This window comes from Phaethon lepturus, unplaced genomic scaffold, assembly GCF_000687285.1.
Source record: "Phaethon lepturus isolate BGI_N335 unplaced genomic scaffold, ASM68728v1 scaffold57892, whole genome shotgun sequence".
Classification (NCBI taxonomy): Eukaryota; Metazoa; Chordata; class Aves; order Phaethontiformes; family Phaethontidae; genus Phaethon; species Phaethon lepturus.
Window position 1 is genome coordinate 1 of NW_010522374.1, and position 15,461 is coordinate 15,461.

At 37.2% G+C, this 15,461-nt stretch overlaps 1 protein-coding gene across 1 annotated transcript; it reads left to right on the forward strand.

The window, feature by feature from the left end:
- Window positions 1–1,216: 1,216 nt before the first annotated feature.
- On the forward strand, window positions 1,217–15,247 carry LOC104616685 (protein FAN-like; the record flags this gene model as incomplete). Its single annotated transcript, XM_010281773.1, has 15 exons — window positions 1,217–1,306; window positions 1,405–1,483; window positions 1,576–1,643; window positions 1,732–1,768; window positions 4,626–4,676; window positions 6,695–6,766; window positions 7,163–7,210; window positions 7,309–7,361; window positions 7,874–8,003; window positions 8,969–9,040; window positions 9,899–10,007; window positions 12,397–12,573; window positions 13,420–13,499; window positions 14,911–15,001; window positions 15,094–15,247. Coding segments are annotated over 15 exons (1,294 nt in total), but the record flags the coding sequence as incomplete, so codon positions are not given.
- Between the last annotated feature and the right edge of the window lie 214 nt (window positions 15,248–15,461).

A 15,461-nucleotide genomic window follows, 5' to 3' on the forward strand; every position in this document is an offset into this window, starting at 1 on the left:
GCCAGCAGGAGTAGGGAAGTGACTGTGCCCCCATACTCAGCACTGGTGAGGCTGCATCTCAAATCCTGTGTTCAGTTTTGGGCCCCTCACTACAAGAAGGATGCTGAGGTGCTCAAGCGTGTCCAGAGAAGGGCAACAAAGGTGGTGAGGGGTCTGGAGCACAAGTCTTCTGAGGAGCGGCTGAGGGAACTGGGGTTGTTTAGTCTGGAGAAGAGGAGGCTGAGGGGAGACCTTATCGCTCTCTACAACTACCTGAAAGGGGGTTGTGGTGAGGTGGTTGTTGGTCTCTTCTCCCAAGTAACTAGTGATAGGACGAGAGGAAATGGCCTCAAGTTGTGCGAGGGGATGTTTAGATTGGATATTAGGAAAAATTTCTTCACCGAGAGAGTGGTCCAGCATTGGAACAGGCTGCCCAGGGAGGTGGTAGAGTCACCATCTCTGGAAGTATTCAAAAAACGTGGATGTGGCACTTCAGGACATGGTTTAGGGGACATGGTGGTGCTGGGTTAATGGTTGGACTTGATGATCTTGAAGGTCCTTTCCAACCTTAGTGATTCTGTGATCTAATCTAGTCTATTTGCATTTACCTCGTACCATCACTGGCATTACTATGATCCTGCAATTATATACTTTGCAAGACTTCGGGTTTTTTTATTGTTGTTGTTGAGGTTTGTTGTCTATTGGACTAGTCCATAAACAGGATTCCTGCAGGGTTGAACAGGCACTGTCACTGGTACAGAAATGTGGTTCGACAAGAAGGTAATGCTTCCTCAGAGGTTATCCATCAAGTGACTCTGCCGTGTTTTCACTTGGCATTTTAGACCAATGTGATTTGGCTTTGCTTCAGAAAGTTCTAATCTCCTCCATTCCAAGTGTTTAGTTCCTGCCTTTTATATCATTGCATATCTTGACTGGCATACACTGATGAGGGCTAAACTAATGTTTACTAGGGGTAGAGCCTGGCTATGTTAGAATAGTTCCCACCTGGGACATATGAACAGAATCAAATATCTAACCTTATATATGTTGGAAGAGCATCAATTGATCTTCATGTGTACACAAATTTTCCATATAGGTTTCTTTTTAAAAAGAGTTAATTTAAATTAATTCTTGGGCTGTGGGGCACGGCACAGAAATAAGTGAAGACATATTTTATTAAGAATACTAACTTTCATGGTGTTTTCTTTTTGAATAAATAATTTTTATTTATTTGTAGGTTTTCACTGCTACTTCTTAACCTGGAAGAATATTACTTTGAACAGCACACAGCAAATCATATTACAAATAAAGGTTGCAGAGATGAAAGGTACAAAACTTGTACATACATTTGTTTACTGGAGTCATTCTAGTCTCATGTTGCCCTAGCAGATACACAACAACTTTCTTTTTTATTGTTTCTTCTAGAAAATTCAGAGGCTCTCTAAAAATCTGTTCAAAATCAATCATTTTTGAACCTGATGACAATATCCAACCCATTATCAAGGTAAGCAGTGCAACCTTACAATTTCTTGATAACTTAAGATTGTCTTTAAAAAGCTTTTAAGAAGGAGTATGTATTTTTATAACTTGCTACAGATACCACTGAGAGACTGCATTAGTATAAAAGCCCCAGAAGACAATGAAGCAAATAACCCTTTCACATGGTATGTGGAATTGAGTTACTTTAAAAGAGTTAAATATGTATAAAAAGCTGAAATGCTCGTCTCTTCAAATGTCTTATTTACATTTTAGGGATACATCTGGAGGGATTTCTGTTGTATGTAATCAGGTAAGACTTGCTACATTCTTGATGTATAAGTGAGCGAGGTTACATTCTTTAATAATGTCTTTCTTGGAGCTGGAGTCTTGGGGGGGGTTAACTGGAAACAAAACTAATTAGTGTCAAAAACTTTGCATTAATGTGAAGCTGTTGATGCTGGAAATGTCAAACTGTTAACAACTTCATTAAGTCATTAATTTGATACAGTGAACTTTTTGCACTGTGCATTTTATAATGGAGCTTAGGGCAATATTGGAATTGAATAAAAAAGGGGAATAGACTGAAATTAAACTGGTTATTTATATCTTTGTTTTGCTCTTGCTATATATTGCTTTTTCCTACTTTCTGCAGCATGTAGTAGTAATGGCAAAGCCATCTTGATCTTTGCAGTTCAGGTTTGTGAAACCATTGGGCTGTGCTATATGTCCACCAAGTAATTTTCAGTAGCTGTCCTGAAATACTGGGCTCAAGTTTCAATCATGAGTTTTGATTAACTTGGATATGTTCATACTTGGTGTTAACCAAAGGAATATACTTCAAGCTTTGATAAAATGCAGCCAGTAGGTGTTCCAAAGCTGTAAAAGTTTAAAAAAAAAAGTTCATGTTTTCATTTCAGGCAAGAACAGGGATGAGGTGGGAAATACCCTTTTAAACATTCTAGCATCTTTGTAAAATCTGTCTTTAACAATACATAAAATTGATAGCCTTGCTTAGTTAAGTACTGCTGCAGTCAAAAATGAACTCAAACATTTAATACTGTCTGTGCTAGAGAAGTTTGTGGACTGTGTTAAAGTAATCAGTTATTTAATTTCATCTTGAAACTGCTCTGTGGAGAGTATTGTATAGTCAAGGTTTCTTGTGTTGGCAGTTTTTTCGCGTATTGTGTTTTTTTTTTAAAAAGGTATTTCTAATTGTTCCGTGCAATTGTTCCACCATACATCATTAGTATATGTTCTGAAGAACAAATGATTATAAAAACATCTCATAGGAAAGGAGAATTAACTTTTCAAATAGCAAGTGTGGTTAGCACTCGCCACTCCCCAACCCCTATGTGTAGCTTGCCAGTTGTCCTTTTATCTCTGGAGAAATGTTCTGAAACAGTTTGGTGGCATGATACATGCTGGCATTTTATATAAAAGGCATAGGGACTTTTGAGCGTGAAGTACTCACTAGTTGTACTTATGACAAATCATGATTCAATTATAAATATTTTTTTGAAGTAAAATTCCCACCTGGTAGGAAACGGCATGTAGCAAATAACTGGAACATCTTAAACATGTTTGCCTTTTCAGGCTCCAAAAAAATACTGTTAATGCATAGCTGGATAAGAAGCTTTGCTTTATGTAACAGGCAACCCAGAAACTAATGGCTATAAAATGCAGCAAATGCAAATAATAAGTGGAGCTTTTTTCAGTATTTTTTTCTCAAGATAAAATTGAGGGGGGAAAATCCTCCAAAATTGGAAATTAATACAGTAAGCTAAAGTTTTTGCTCTGATTCCTTTTTTTTTGGTATTGTATAATTTTTCTTGTGATTTGTGGCTCTAATTTTAGAAAAATATTTAATTATCCTGCAAAAGAGAGATCTGAGTGTAAAGCAGGTGTCTCTGATTCTTATTCTCTTATGGCCTGATTCAGGTCTGTAGAAGCTGATGTCAGATGAAAGGCACTAATTGCCATTATTTTTCCATGTACCACTTAGAGAGGCATGCTGAGCTTGTAAGCTTCTAAGCGTACCACTCACTTTCTTCTGGCTGGACAGTGCTGTGAGCACTCGTGTGGTGAAGATTGGCTCTGTTGTTAGCTGGTGGGACGTGGGAAGGCTGTATGTGCCAGCCAGAAGGTTTTTGGCTAGAGAATGGTACAGCATCTGTTGTTTTGGAAGTTTAATGTTTGCTCTTGGTTTGAGGCTGCTGCCACAGTGCCTTGGAGTGTAGAACCACAGGCATGGTGTTAGACTTCAGAAGCAAACAGAGGCACCAGAAAAAGCCCTTTGATTGGCCAGGTCTCTTGGGCCATGGAGTAGAAGACAGCTGGTAGTGCAGTCCAGTGTGTTTTGTGCAGTTCAGAAACAATCCTGAGTCTTATACTCAGGCCTGAGATTTAGCAAGTTTGATCCTTCCCTACAAACAGAGCAAAACCATGACTTATTTCTGGCTTGTCATCTTTCAGACAGCAGATACCAACTAATAAGTTGGTATCTACAAAACAATGTGCTAGCAGTCAAATCTTTCTATAGGAGTTGGGAGAATGTTCTGAAGAAGGAGAATGGTTTCATGTGGGTTTTAGGGAGGGAAGATCCTCTCAGATGGGAGAATAGCATCAGAGAAACAGAACTTCAAAAATATGCTGCTGGATGAGAGAAGAAATCTGATGTTCATGGCTGTTTGAACTGGAAGCAAAATGTTTGGAAGTGGGCAAAGGGTTTCATTTGACAAGTTTTACACAGTAGTTTACGTTGTGAGTTACCTTTGTGGGATAATTCCCATTGGGTCATAATACTGAGAGCATGAGCTGCCAGAAGAAAAGAGGGGGAGGATCCTTCCATTGAGTGTGGTTGCTGCTGGCTGTGCTTGTTGGCTTTAAACGTGCAACTCCTTGAAGGTCTTATGATTAGAATAAAAACCCACTAATAAACTACATAAGTAATAAGCCTCTGAACTAAATTGGATACTTGCCCCTCTTGCAGTTAGCTGCTATAAAAGGTCATTGTTTTTCTGCAGTTTATCTGGGGTAGCTAAAGTAGGATATTGCAACGCAGTGTTCCGCTTGCTTTAACAGCGTTCTTAGCTTTGTCTTTATCAGTACTTCCAATTTATTTTATTATTTTTTAAGGACTGAAACTGTAACATCTCTTACTCTTTCAGGTTTTTCTCATTAAAGAAAGAAACATTATTGCACCCTATAAAACAGTAAGAGTAAGTATATATATATTCCTGTTCTTAGCAAGCTAATGCTTTGCAAGGATTTATGGTCTCATTTCTGAAAGAGTAAGATAATTATTGTTTGAGGAACATGACAATAAAGCTTAAAAAAAAAGTAATTGTGCATATTGATAAAACAAGTGTCTGAATTCTTCCATAATGGGTTTGTGATATTTCTTGGAGGACATACTGCAGACTTGACACTTGCTATTTACCTTGATGTGCAACTCTGTGGGCTCAACGGTCAAGAGCTGTCAGCTGGCTGCTAGTATTCAGTGGACACTGCATCCTGGATAAATGGCTTCTCCTCAGTTCTGCTCACATCTGAGATGAGAGATTGCCAATTGAAGCACTCGGCTGGGAAATATCACAGTTCAAATAAATGGCAGATAAGGCTGCTCACAGCAGAAATCGGAGCTTACTTTTGGTTGCTTTCTGCTGATGGGGTAGGTCTGCTCTGATGCCAAGCCTGGAGGCTTCAAGGCATAGAAGTAAGGGGTTTTCATCTGGAATGCAAGATGGGTTAAGACACAAACACAACAGGAAAATGCAGAGTCATTAAGCACCATAATTGCCCAAGAATTGAAACAGAGAGTGTTACATTTCTCAACATACTTGTTCAAGAAACATGGATTAAGGAGTCTGTAAACTTGAGGTGATGTCTGTTCTCTCAACAACTGCTTTGGGTTGGATTTGTGATTAGATCTGTCTCTAAACTAGGATTTTTTTGTTTGTTTCCTTTATGCCATTAATTCTTCATGCGTTGAATCTGTTTTCTCTTCTAATCCTTCTATTTTCTGTTTTGCCTCCAAGTGCAAGATTTATTAAGTGTCATATGAATATCACATTGCCCACACAGTGAAAAAGAAAAGAATCAAAAGGGCTGTTTGGAAGGCTTTTTTCACTTTATTTTCTCCTAAGTCAAGATTCATTCATACCTAAAACATTCCTGACAGTTAACCATTACAATTCACTTCACAAAAGTGCAGCTATGTTTATGTATATTAAGACAAGAAATCTAGTTTGCCTTCAATAATTTCAGAATTTTTTCTGTTGCTGCTAAATATCTTCTACTTGAATCATTGCCAGTTCCAGATGCATCACTCAGTTCTGGAATTTGGTAGTACATTTTTATCTTCCATGTCTTGCATTGATTGTTTCGGATCACTTACAAAATACTGAGCTATTGTTTTTGCATATGGCTGGAGAACTACAGAGAGAACTGCTCACGAAATCTTTTACATTTTTGGCTGTAAGCAATTCTTGTAGACCATCCACTAGGATTTCTGAGAGCTGTGCTTTCCTTGTTGAAGGAAAATGTTGTTCTGGGTGAAATGTCACAGGGCTTTTATCTAAATCGCTACTGAATTTCTTCTCTCCTTTTAATCCAGTTCCATTTGCTTCCTGAAGCATGCTTCCTCTTGGATTGCTGTCAGTTCAGCTCAGATCGCATACATTATACTGAAGATCATCTACATTTCCATGTTGTCTTTCCTTCAGTTTTAAATTAATCCTGTTGTATCCAGTGATCAATGTCTTGATGTAGTCCTACTGATCACCTTTTTAAGTCTAGCCTGAGAAATTACAAAACCCTACAGAAGTGTGTTGATATGGTTTTGCACTACATTCTGGGTCACTAAGAGATCCCACCACCTTTGCTAAATATCACTTAGGTGGAAGAGTTAATATCAGTTGATCCATGTGCAGAGCAGGTGCTACTTCTACATTTACTGATGTTTATACTACAGTAGTTTGTTCACTTCAAAGCCATTATGTTGCATTGTATTAAATAATGGACTAAATACTGCACAAAGAGCTTACCACAGGGAAGATACATTTGTAAAGAAAAAAAAAAATCAGGTTTAACATCTGCCTTTGGAATGTTTCAGGTATACTGCAACCTTTGATAGTATACTTTGACCAGAGTTTAAAGTATTTTGATTTTAGCTTTAACTTTTTTTCACTGAGCTTTATTTTAAACTTGTTTGTAGTAAATGTACTTTTCGATTTAGGGTAGAACAGAACACTTATTCCAACTGGATGTTGCTGGGAAACTAGGAGATGTTGTGCAAACTCTGCATCAGGTATGTGGTTATTTGATATTACTACACGCTTCATCACAGCATCTTTTTTTGATATTTAATGGAGAGCTTTCTTCAAATATGTATTCTTAAGGTGAAATTCTTGGAGTATCTATTTTTAAAATGTAGCATTTGAACATAGCATCAAGTTCTGACAGTTGGTGTAAGCTACCCATATTAGCTTTTACTATGCAGGGTGATAGTATATAAACAAAGTAATAACATAACAGTAGCAATGAAGAGACACATCCTACTTTAAAAAGAAATAATAAAAGCTCTTTTAGTGTTCTGTCACCAAGAATACTCTCCCTCCCCCACCCTGCCCTGCCGCAGTTTGTATTAACTTCTGAGCTGTGTGGGAGTTCTGTGCTATTTCACTTAAAGCTCATTGCTCTTTAGCTTTACAGGGCTTCTTGTCTAGATAGGATGGGGGATCAAGCTGCCATGGTAAGTATCTGATTATTTCTGATATCACTGTTTAATAATGAAATTCTAATTGCATTTGAATCATAGACCATATTAACTTTTTTTCCTCTCCACATCAGATAACTGCTATATTGCAATCGCGCTTGGCTAGAACTTCATTTGATAAAAACAGGTATCTTTCTAATCACTTTCTACTGGGAAATGATTTTCAGCTTGTTGGTTGACTAGTCTACTGCATAAGTACTTAATACATGCTTGTTTGGGTTAGCAAAAGTGCTCTTATTCAGGGAATTATCTTCTTTGTATGCTGAACCATCTGAGGTGGAGAATAGGAGATTCTGCGTTGTGAAGATGAATGTTACTTTATCTCTCTGAACTGTTCTGTTTATCTGTGAATTTGTTGCAAATTGGGCATTAGTATATATGCCAAATAAAGCTCTGTATAGAAAAGTCAGAGCTTACAGCTCTGAAACTGGTGCAGAACATGGCACCTTTCCTTTCTGTAGTGCCTGTTAAAGTAGAGGTCTCAACAAAGAACTTTCTTCATATCTAAAATAGGCTTAGTGAAGTCCCCATTCTGATGTCCTAAGGTTATAAGCTAACCTAAACCTTTCTAAAGAATTTAAGCATAGCTCTACCTAAGTAAGAACTGGAGGTAAACTTACTCCCTTTCTTCACTTGTAGATTTCAAAGCATTTCTGAAACGCTGCATATGGAATGTAAAGCAGAAATGGTGACACCACTGGTGACTAATCCAGGGCATGTGTGTGTTACTGATGCTAACTTGTACTTCCAGCCTCTTAATGGATATCCTGTAAGTGCCTCATAGATGGTCTTGCATATGATGTGAGCACACTGCCCCTCTAGTGGACAGTTTTCATTTTCTGTATTATTGCTTTTAAATGCACATCTCCAAGAAGACTCTATTTTCAGTTATAATCAGAAGCTCCTTAGTTTTCCTTTGATCTGTGCTGCTCTGTTGCATTCAGTGTATCTTTAATTCTGAGGCTTTATTCTGGGCTAACTTGCTTCAAGTTTACCTCCTACTGACAAAGCACAAAATGACCTTTGCTCATTCTTTATTAATATTTAAAGATCACTTTTTGTAATGTTTCATTTAAGATAAATTTCTTAATCTTACTCTGTGATGCTGCTCCTACCTAGTGAGAGTTTTATATACATTTAGTTTATTGGAAGATCTTAGCTAGGTGTTCTATTAAACTGATCATTTCTTTCTCCAGAGGGAAAACTGAGTGCATGTTGCACACAGATTACTGCTTTGGAAGTTTTGTCACAGCTATAGTCTGAGCAGGCCACTAACACACTAAAAGTAGGTCCAGACAAGGAAAATGTGTTTCACAGCTGAGAGGACAAGCAGCCATTCAATTTCCCCCCACCAGGTGGCACCGTTGGCAAGCAGTTTGCCCAGCAGCCCCATGGTTTCCTTGTGTTTAGTCTTGTTTGTTTTGTTCTGCTCCTCTCTTGCACGATTGTTACAACTGGCGACAGACTCGGGTGATAATAAGCTATTCTTTCTTTATTCTTAAACTGCGTTGCTACTCAAACAACAACTAACAGCAAAGGCAAGCTTCCTCTTTTTAACATAACTGCTTAGCACCGCTGTTCCATGGCTAAAATGACATGGATGGATATTGTTTTCATATTGCTAGTATCTCTAATCAAGAAGAACTTCAGATTTGCTGAAGAGGTTAATGTGGAAGAACATATACCTTCTGGAATTTCTCCAATCTTTTCTTCCTCCTCCCTTGCCCCCCACAGAAACCAGTAGTACAAATAACACTGCAAAACGTGCGTCGCATCTATAAAAGAAGACATGGCCTAATGCCACTGGTAAGCTAGAATTTTTTTTTTTTAATGTCTTGCTGTATATATCATTTCTTAAAGTGACCAGCTGAAACTATGTGCACCATTAAGTAAAAGCTATATGTTTTTTAAAACCTCTGGATTAAGTAGTGAACAGCATTCTACGATCCTTTCTGGTTTTTTAAGTGTTTTAGTTCCCTGTGTTGTAAAAAAGATGAAAACAGGAAAAGTGAACCCTGTTAAGGATGAAAAATTTCTTTCATAAGCAGCGTGTAGGGGAAAGAAGACGGGAGTACCTCCAGGGAGCAATTCATTCCATTTATCTCAAACACCTATCTTGGGATAGAATGAATTGCTCTCTCATGGTGTATTTTCTCTCTGGATTGATTCATGGAGGGAGCTTGGTCACTGGTTCAGATTGAGACTAATGGGGACTGATGAGTCCCACTGTACATGGCTGAGGGATGGTGAGAGTGTTGCAGTAGAACCTCAGTTGTATGCTTTCAGTGTTTCCGCTGAAATTTCAGTCTTGAACAAAATTTTTTCTCTTAAAACACATTTAAACTAAATAGACATTTAACTGTTTGCCTCACTCCATTCATGTAGGACAAAAAAAAGTATATTACCTGTGCTTAATCAATCCAGGCACAGCCTATCTATGGACAGTGATAAATCTATACTTGCTCACTTAGGTGTAAACAGAATGCTTTTATGGTTGGAAATAGGACAGATGAAAATGTTAGACTTTGTGGGCGAAACTGCTACCCAGTTTAGAGTCTTAAGTGTTAGGTATGAGTAACTGGAATATGCTATTAAAACAACATGAATATTACAGCTTGTCAGTAATTGCTGTCATTTACTTTCTCTCCCTCTTTAACTTCTAAGGGACTTGAAGTATTTTGCACAGAAAATGATCTATGTTCTGACATCTACTTGAAATTCTACAACTATCAAGATCGAGATGAGTTCTATTTCCTTATTGCAACATACATAGGTTTGCAGTATTTATTTATTAATGTAGTCTGTAGTACCTTGTAAGGGGAAACTTATCAGGGTTTGTTCTGTTCATTTGTGGGAAGTGAGAAGAATAAACAGATGTATTAGCCCTAAAAATTTTTTATAGAAGTAAGCAAAGTTCAGAATGAATGTTGTGAACTTGCATAGTGTTCAAAGAGCTGAGTATGAAAGCTGAGATAGCATTATTAAGGTGAAACTAATTATTTTGATTTGCAGCTTGATATGGACTGTTGTTTAAAAAAAAACCCCAACAACTCTTTCCTCCTCCTCCAACCCCCCGAAGAAACCAAACAAATGAAACAAAAAATCCCACAAAACACTTTATCTTCAAAGTGAGGGGAAAATAAGATCCACTCAGCTAAATTGTGTTTTGCTGAAAGAATATGGACTGACTTGTGGGTGGATGGGTGGATCCCCCTGGCCCTCAAGTTAAGTCCAAGTAAAAATCCTTTTCAGAAAGTTCCTGTAATTTAATCTTATGTCCACTGGATTTCCAGTGGACATGCAAATGAACTTTCCTCAGTCTTAGCAGTGGTTGATGAAAAATACCATTCTGAAACAGTTGAATTCTCATTTCTAGTAAATCTTGTCTGCATTAATTCCTAAAAAGTGATACATATCTGTTGCAGATCATGAACAGAAACTTTCTAAAAGGCTAGTGTGTGTGCTGGACAAACACAAAGAAAAAGCTAATAGTTTTTCTGTGATACTACTACCTAAAACATTGAAACTCATGTTTACTGCCAATATTGGAAGTGATTATGTAAATTTTGTATTATTTTGTTATTGTACTCTACAGCTCTAGTTCTGTTATAATGAATTTGCCTAAATATTGGTTGATATTTTCCCCACTTCACAAAGCAAGGTGGAAAGGCCACAAAGGAGTGAGCACTTCTCCTGACAATTGTTAAAGGTCTTTTGGATTTAGAAGAAATAGATTCTGACATGACTTTCTCTGTTATTGAAATAACTGCATGCTGTTACCCTGCTTCAGACTTTGTTTTCTGAAACTTTCAGATGAAGGTGATGATGTTGTTGCTGGAGCTTAGAAATAAAAAAAGGGTGAGCCCTTTCTCTAAAGGTGTTTGTAGCCCCTCAGTAGCTGTCTCTGACAGCAGAAAATACTTTCTTTGAAGGTGCTAACATTTTGTACTTGTAGAATTTAAGGTACTAAGGGTGGGTTGGAATAGGTTTTTCCAGTCCATGCCGAGCTAAAATAGAGGCCTGCCACATCATAATCTGATTTTCTTTCCTACTAGTTAATAATTGTAGTGATAATATTAGACTAATTCAATAAAAGTCCTAATTCTTTAGCTTTGTGTTGTAGCCTTCAGCAGCAATTGGTGGTAAAAGGTATTTAAAGACTTTTCAGTAGGAGGAAGACCAGCCTGTAACACAGATGCAGTAAAACGAGCATGCAGAAGTGTGCTGTATGGCAAGGATGTGTTTTCACTGCGATTACTTCATGAGGAGGCTTATTGGATGGTTTCTTGCCATCGTGCCATGGTTGCAGTACTTCAATTCTGCTATTTCAGGCTCTTGCCAAGGTGCTGTAAACTGGATCAATGGAAGGAACAATTAAAAAAAAAAAAAATACCCCTCTGTGCAAAATCACTCCTCCCATTTCTCTTGATAAACCTGGCACTGAAAGGACAGCCAAAGATAAGGATGACACCTCTTTAATTTCACTTTAAAACGGAGAGACAGAATTAAATCAATATTCGCATGCCATTTTATTGTCCAGCAGCATAGCTTTGTGTTCTAGCGAGTAAGTGGAGTGCAGTGCAATTTTGAATTTGTTGAGCCCCTGCGTAATGATTCAAACAGAAACTCCAGGTGCATAATTGCTTTCTTGAGTGGTGGTGAAGTTTGATGACCTAGCCTCTCTGTTTCAGTGGTTATGAAACTGGAACCAACTTAGATGTAAATGTGACTTCCCATGTCATTGTAAATGGGCATCCTTAGTTGCCCATTAGGAATTTTTTTTTTCTTGACTCTAGCAGAACTACTTCTAGAAATTTGAAATCTTAAAGGTTGCTGGATTGCAAAGAGTTCATGGTCTGCAGATATTTTTCTATACCTCCATAAATCTTCAAGTTCTTTCCCATTCATTGTTTCCATGTTTGGTTTCAGTACTCTTTTTGCATGATTTTTTGTTGAACACAGTTCAGGCCTCTTTGAACAGATCTTACAAAATGTATAAGGTACAGTAGCTATTGAAATAAAGTTACCACTTAATTTTGACTTATTCTTTTCAACAACTTTGACCTTAATTATTTTATAGTACCTTGCATAATGTTAATCACTGTGTAATTTGGGGGTAGAACTGCAAACTTCAAAACTCTTAATGTTTTGTTTTATTTTAGAAAATCATATAACAGAGCATACAGCTGAAAGTTATATGTTGCAATGGCAGCGAGGACATATATCAAACTACCAGTATCTTCTTCATCTCAACAATCTGGCTGACAGGAGCTGCAACGATCTCTCCCAGTATCCTGTATTTCCGTGGATCATAGCGGACTACTCTAGTTCAGTACTAGGTATGTGTATACAAAAAGGCATGTTAGTGTATCATGTCCAGCTTGAAATATCTTGGGGCAGGGGACGGGGGGCAGGCAGGTTTACACTGTCTAAAGTTCATGGTACATCAGAATGATCCTGGCATTAGCAATCTTGGGTGTTTTCTTGTGCACTTACCCTTGGACAAAATACCTCACCTTTTTCTGTTAAATATTTCACTCATCACATACAGAGTATGTACCAAGCATTTGCTTGGTCACTTTGAAAACCTGCAGTCCTGAGCATTCAAACGCTTTCTGTGATTCCAATAAATGCAAAAGTAAAATGACCTTTTATGGAACAAGCTGGATGCATTGAAATGTATAGAATTAAGGTGTTCTTTTACAGCCTTGCAAGTTGAAGAAGCAAACAATCTCATGTTTGGGGGTAATCTCATGGTATTCATCAGCATTGGCTCCAACGCTCCAATCAGATGGTTTGGTGGGGCTGAACTGTAGTGTGACAAAATAGTTAATGAATAGAAAGAAGATACCATCAGCTTTTGTGCCTCAGGTAGCGGGACCTATAGTGACGAGGTGATGTTGGTTGCAGTAGCTATCGCATATATGTAACTACTAGTTGTTAAACAAGAGGTTTGAGATTTAGCTTACTTGGAAGGAAGGAGATGAGTAGCCATTTACAGTGAGACTTCTATTCTTTTGTAGTTAGGGAGCAGAGGTAATTACTGGAGGGGTTCTGTGTTGGTTGAGGTTTTTTTGTTTGTTTTGTTGTTTGGGGGGGTTTGTTTGTTTGTTTGTTTTCAAATACTGAATAGAACATATGCCTGCCTAGTAGAAACAATGCATTTAACTATGGTGATTTTTTAGATCTGACAAAGCCTGAAACATTCCGTGACCTTAGTAAACCAGTTGGTGCCCTAAATAAGGAAAGACTGGATAGATTATTGGTATGTATATCTTAGCTTCTATGTGCTGCAAATTTTGGGCCTTGTACACATTGTCAATAGAAGGAGCTTTGTCAAGTAAGCTTTGGGAATTTATAGTTATCTAAAACTAACTATAAACATTATCAGAAGCAAACTTACCTATAAATATACCATACCTATTTTCAGCTGGTTTTCATCAGTACTGATTTTGTCAGTACTAATTTAAAGTGATTTGAATCTGTTTGTTCTCTCTTACTACCGTTTCATACCTATATGCTTTTAAATGTTTTATGTCACTTTTAAAATAAAATACGCAAGTCCATTTAACTGTTGTATTTGTATGGTGGGCACTGAGATGCTATAAATATATTGGGAAATATAAAACATCAAGACCAATGGATTTAAATGCATAATGTAAAATAGGTGTATGGATTAAACAAGACAAAGTAGTAGAAATCTTAGGTACCTCCATTTAAGAAAAATGCTGAATTTGAGGCAGAGTTCTTCAACGGAAGGAAATCTGGTTCCATGGAGATCAGAAGACCAACCTGAAATTTCCACATGCAGATAATAGTGCACAAACTTTTCCATTTCTCAAAATGGTCAGGCTTTCTTCTCATAAGCAGTCAAACACATAGTTACAGGCTAAGAAGGTTCTAATTTTCTCGGCTTTTAATTCTTTGTATAAAATCATTGTCTTCTATGGTAAGTTAATTGTTCCAAAATTATTTACAGAACATAATTATATTAATGTTTTGTAACCTTTAATTCTTAATGAAGCATTAGAACATTAATTGCCAAACTAAATGCATTATATTGATAAATAAGATTAAATATTTCAAAATCATAAAGCTTCCTAAGATTGTGGAAGGTAAGAATATGATCAATATTATGTTTTCAATAACAGTAAAATTTTCTTTCTGAGATCTGGCTGTTTCCTCAAACTGTTAGCTGCCTCATACTTAACTGCAGTAACAGTAATTTTATTTAGATTGTGATAGGTTTTAGGGATAACATATAGGAGCTTCAGGCAGGAGGCAATCTTCCAGGTTGAATTAAGTCAGTACGTTCTTCCATACTCTCATTAAACTTCATGTGAAAGTCAAAAAGGAAGTATTTTTTTGCACCCCTTTGAAGTTGAGTCACTACAATTATGTGTGAGAGAGTGGGGGGAAAAAGGGTGGAAACCTGATAATTGTGGATAAATTATAACAACTTTTTTGCCTTATTGATTTACTGATCTGATTAAAGCTGCATGGTTATTAGAACTTAGAGCTTGTTTTATTGTTAGGGGGAAAAAAAAAAAGTGAGGGTGGTCCTAATCTCTGTCTTTAAAAGAAGTGTGTATGTGTCCAATATTGAAGGAAAGCAGGAGTGATGATTTTAAACAGACCTCTTTTTTTTTTCTTTTTTTTTTCTTCATATGTTGCAGACACGTTATCAGGAAATGGCAGAGCCTAAGTTCATGTATGGGAGCCATTATTCATCTCCGGGTTATGTTTTGTTTTATCTCGTTAGAGTTGGTAAGACAGCTTTTACATGCTGTCTGATCAGACAGTTACCTCCAAAGTGGACAAGGTTTGGAGCAAGCTGGTGACTTTTTCTTTCTCCTTAGCTCCAGAATACATGCTTTGTCTGCAGAATGGGAAGTTTGATCATGCTGACAGAATGTTCAACAGGTTTGTTTACATTTTGTCTGTAACTGGGTTGGTATTATTTTCAAATATGCATCAACTGAGTCTAAAGCCTTAAAAAATATTTTTTTTTAACACATGTGTGATTAATATGTGTTATCTAGTCTTGCAGAAACCTGGAAAAACTGTTTGGATGGTGCAACAGATTTCAAAGAGGTAAATGGCTGGAAAATGATTGAAGTCCTCCTTGGTATCTGTGTTAAGCTTTCTGTTCTCATATGTCTCCTGTTGATTTGAGAGTTTTGGAGTGGGGTGTTTGGTGGTTTTTGTTTGTGGTTTTTAGTTGTGT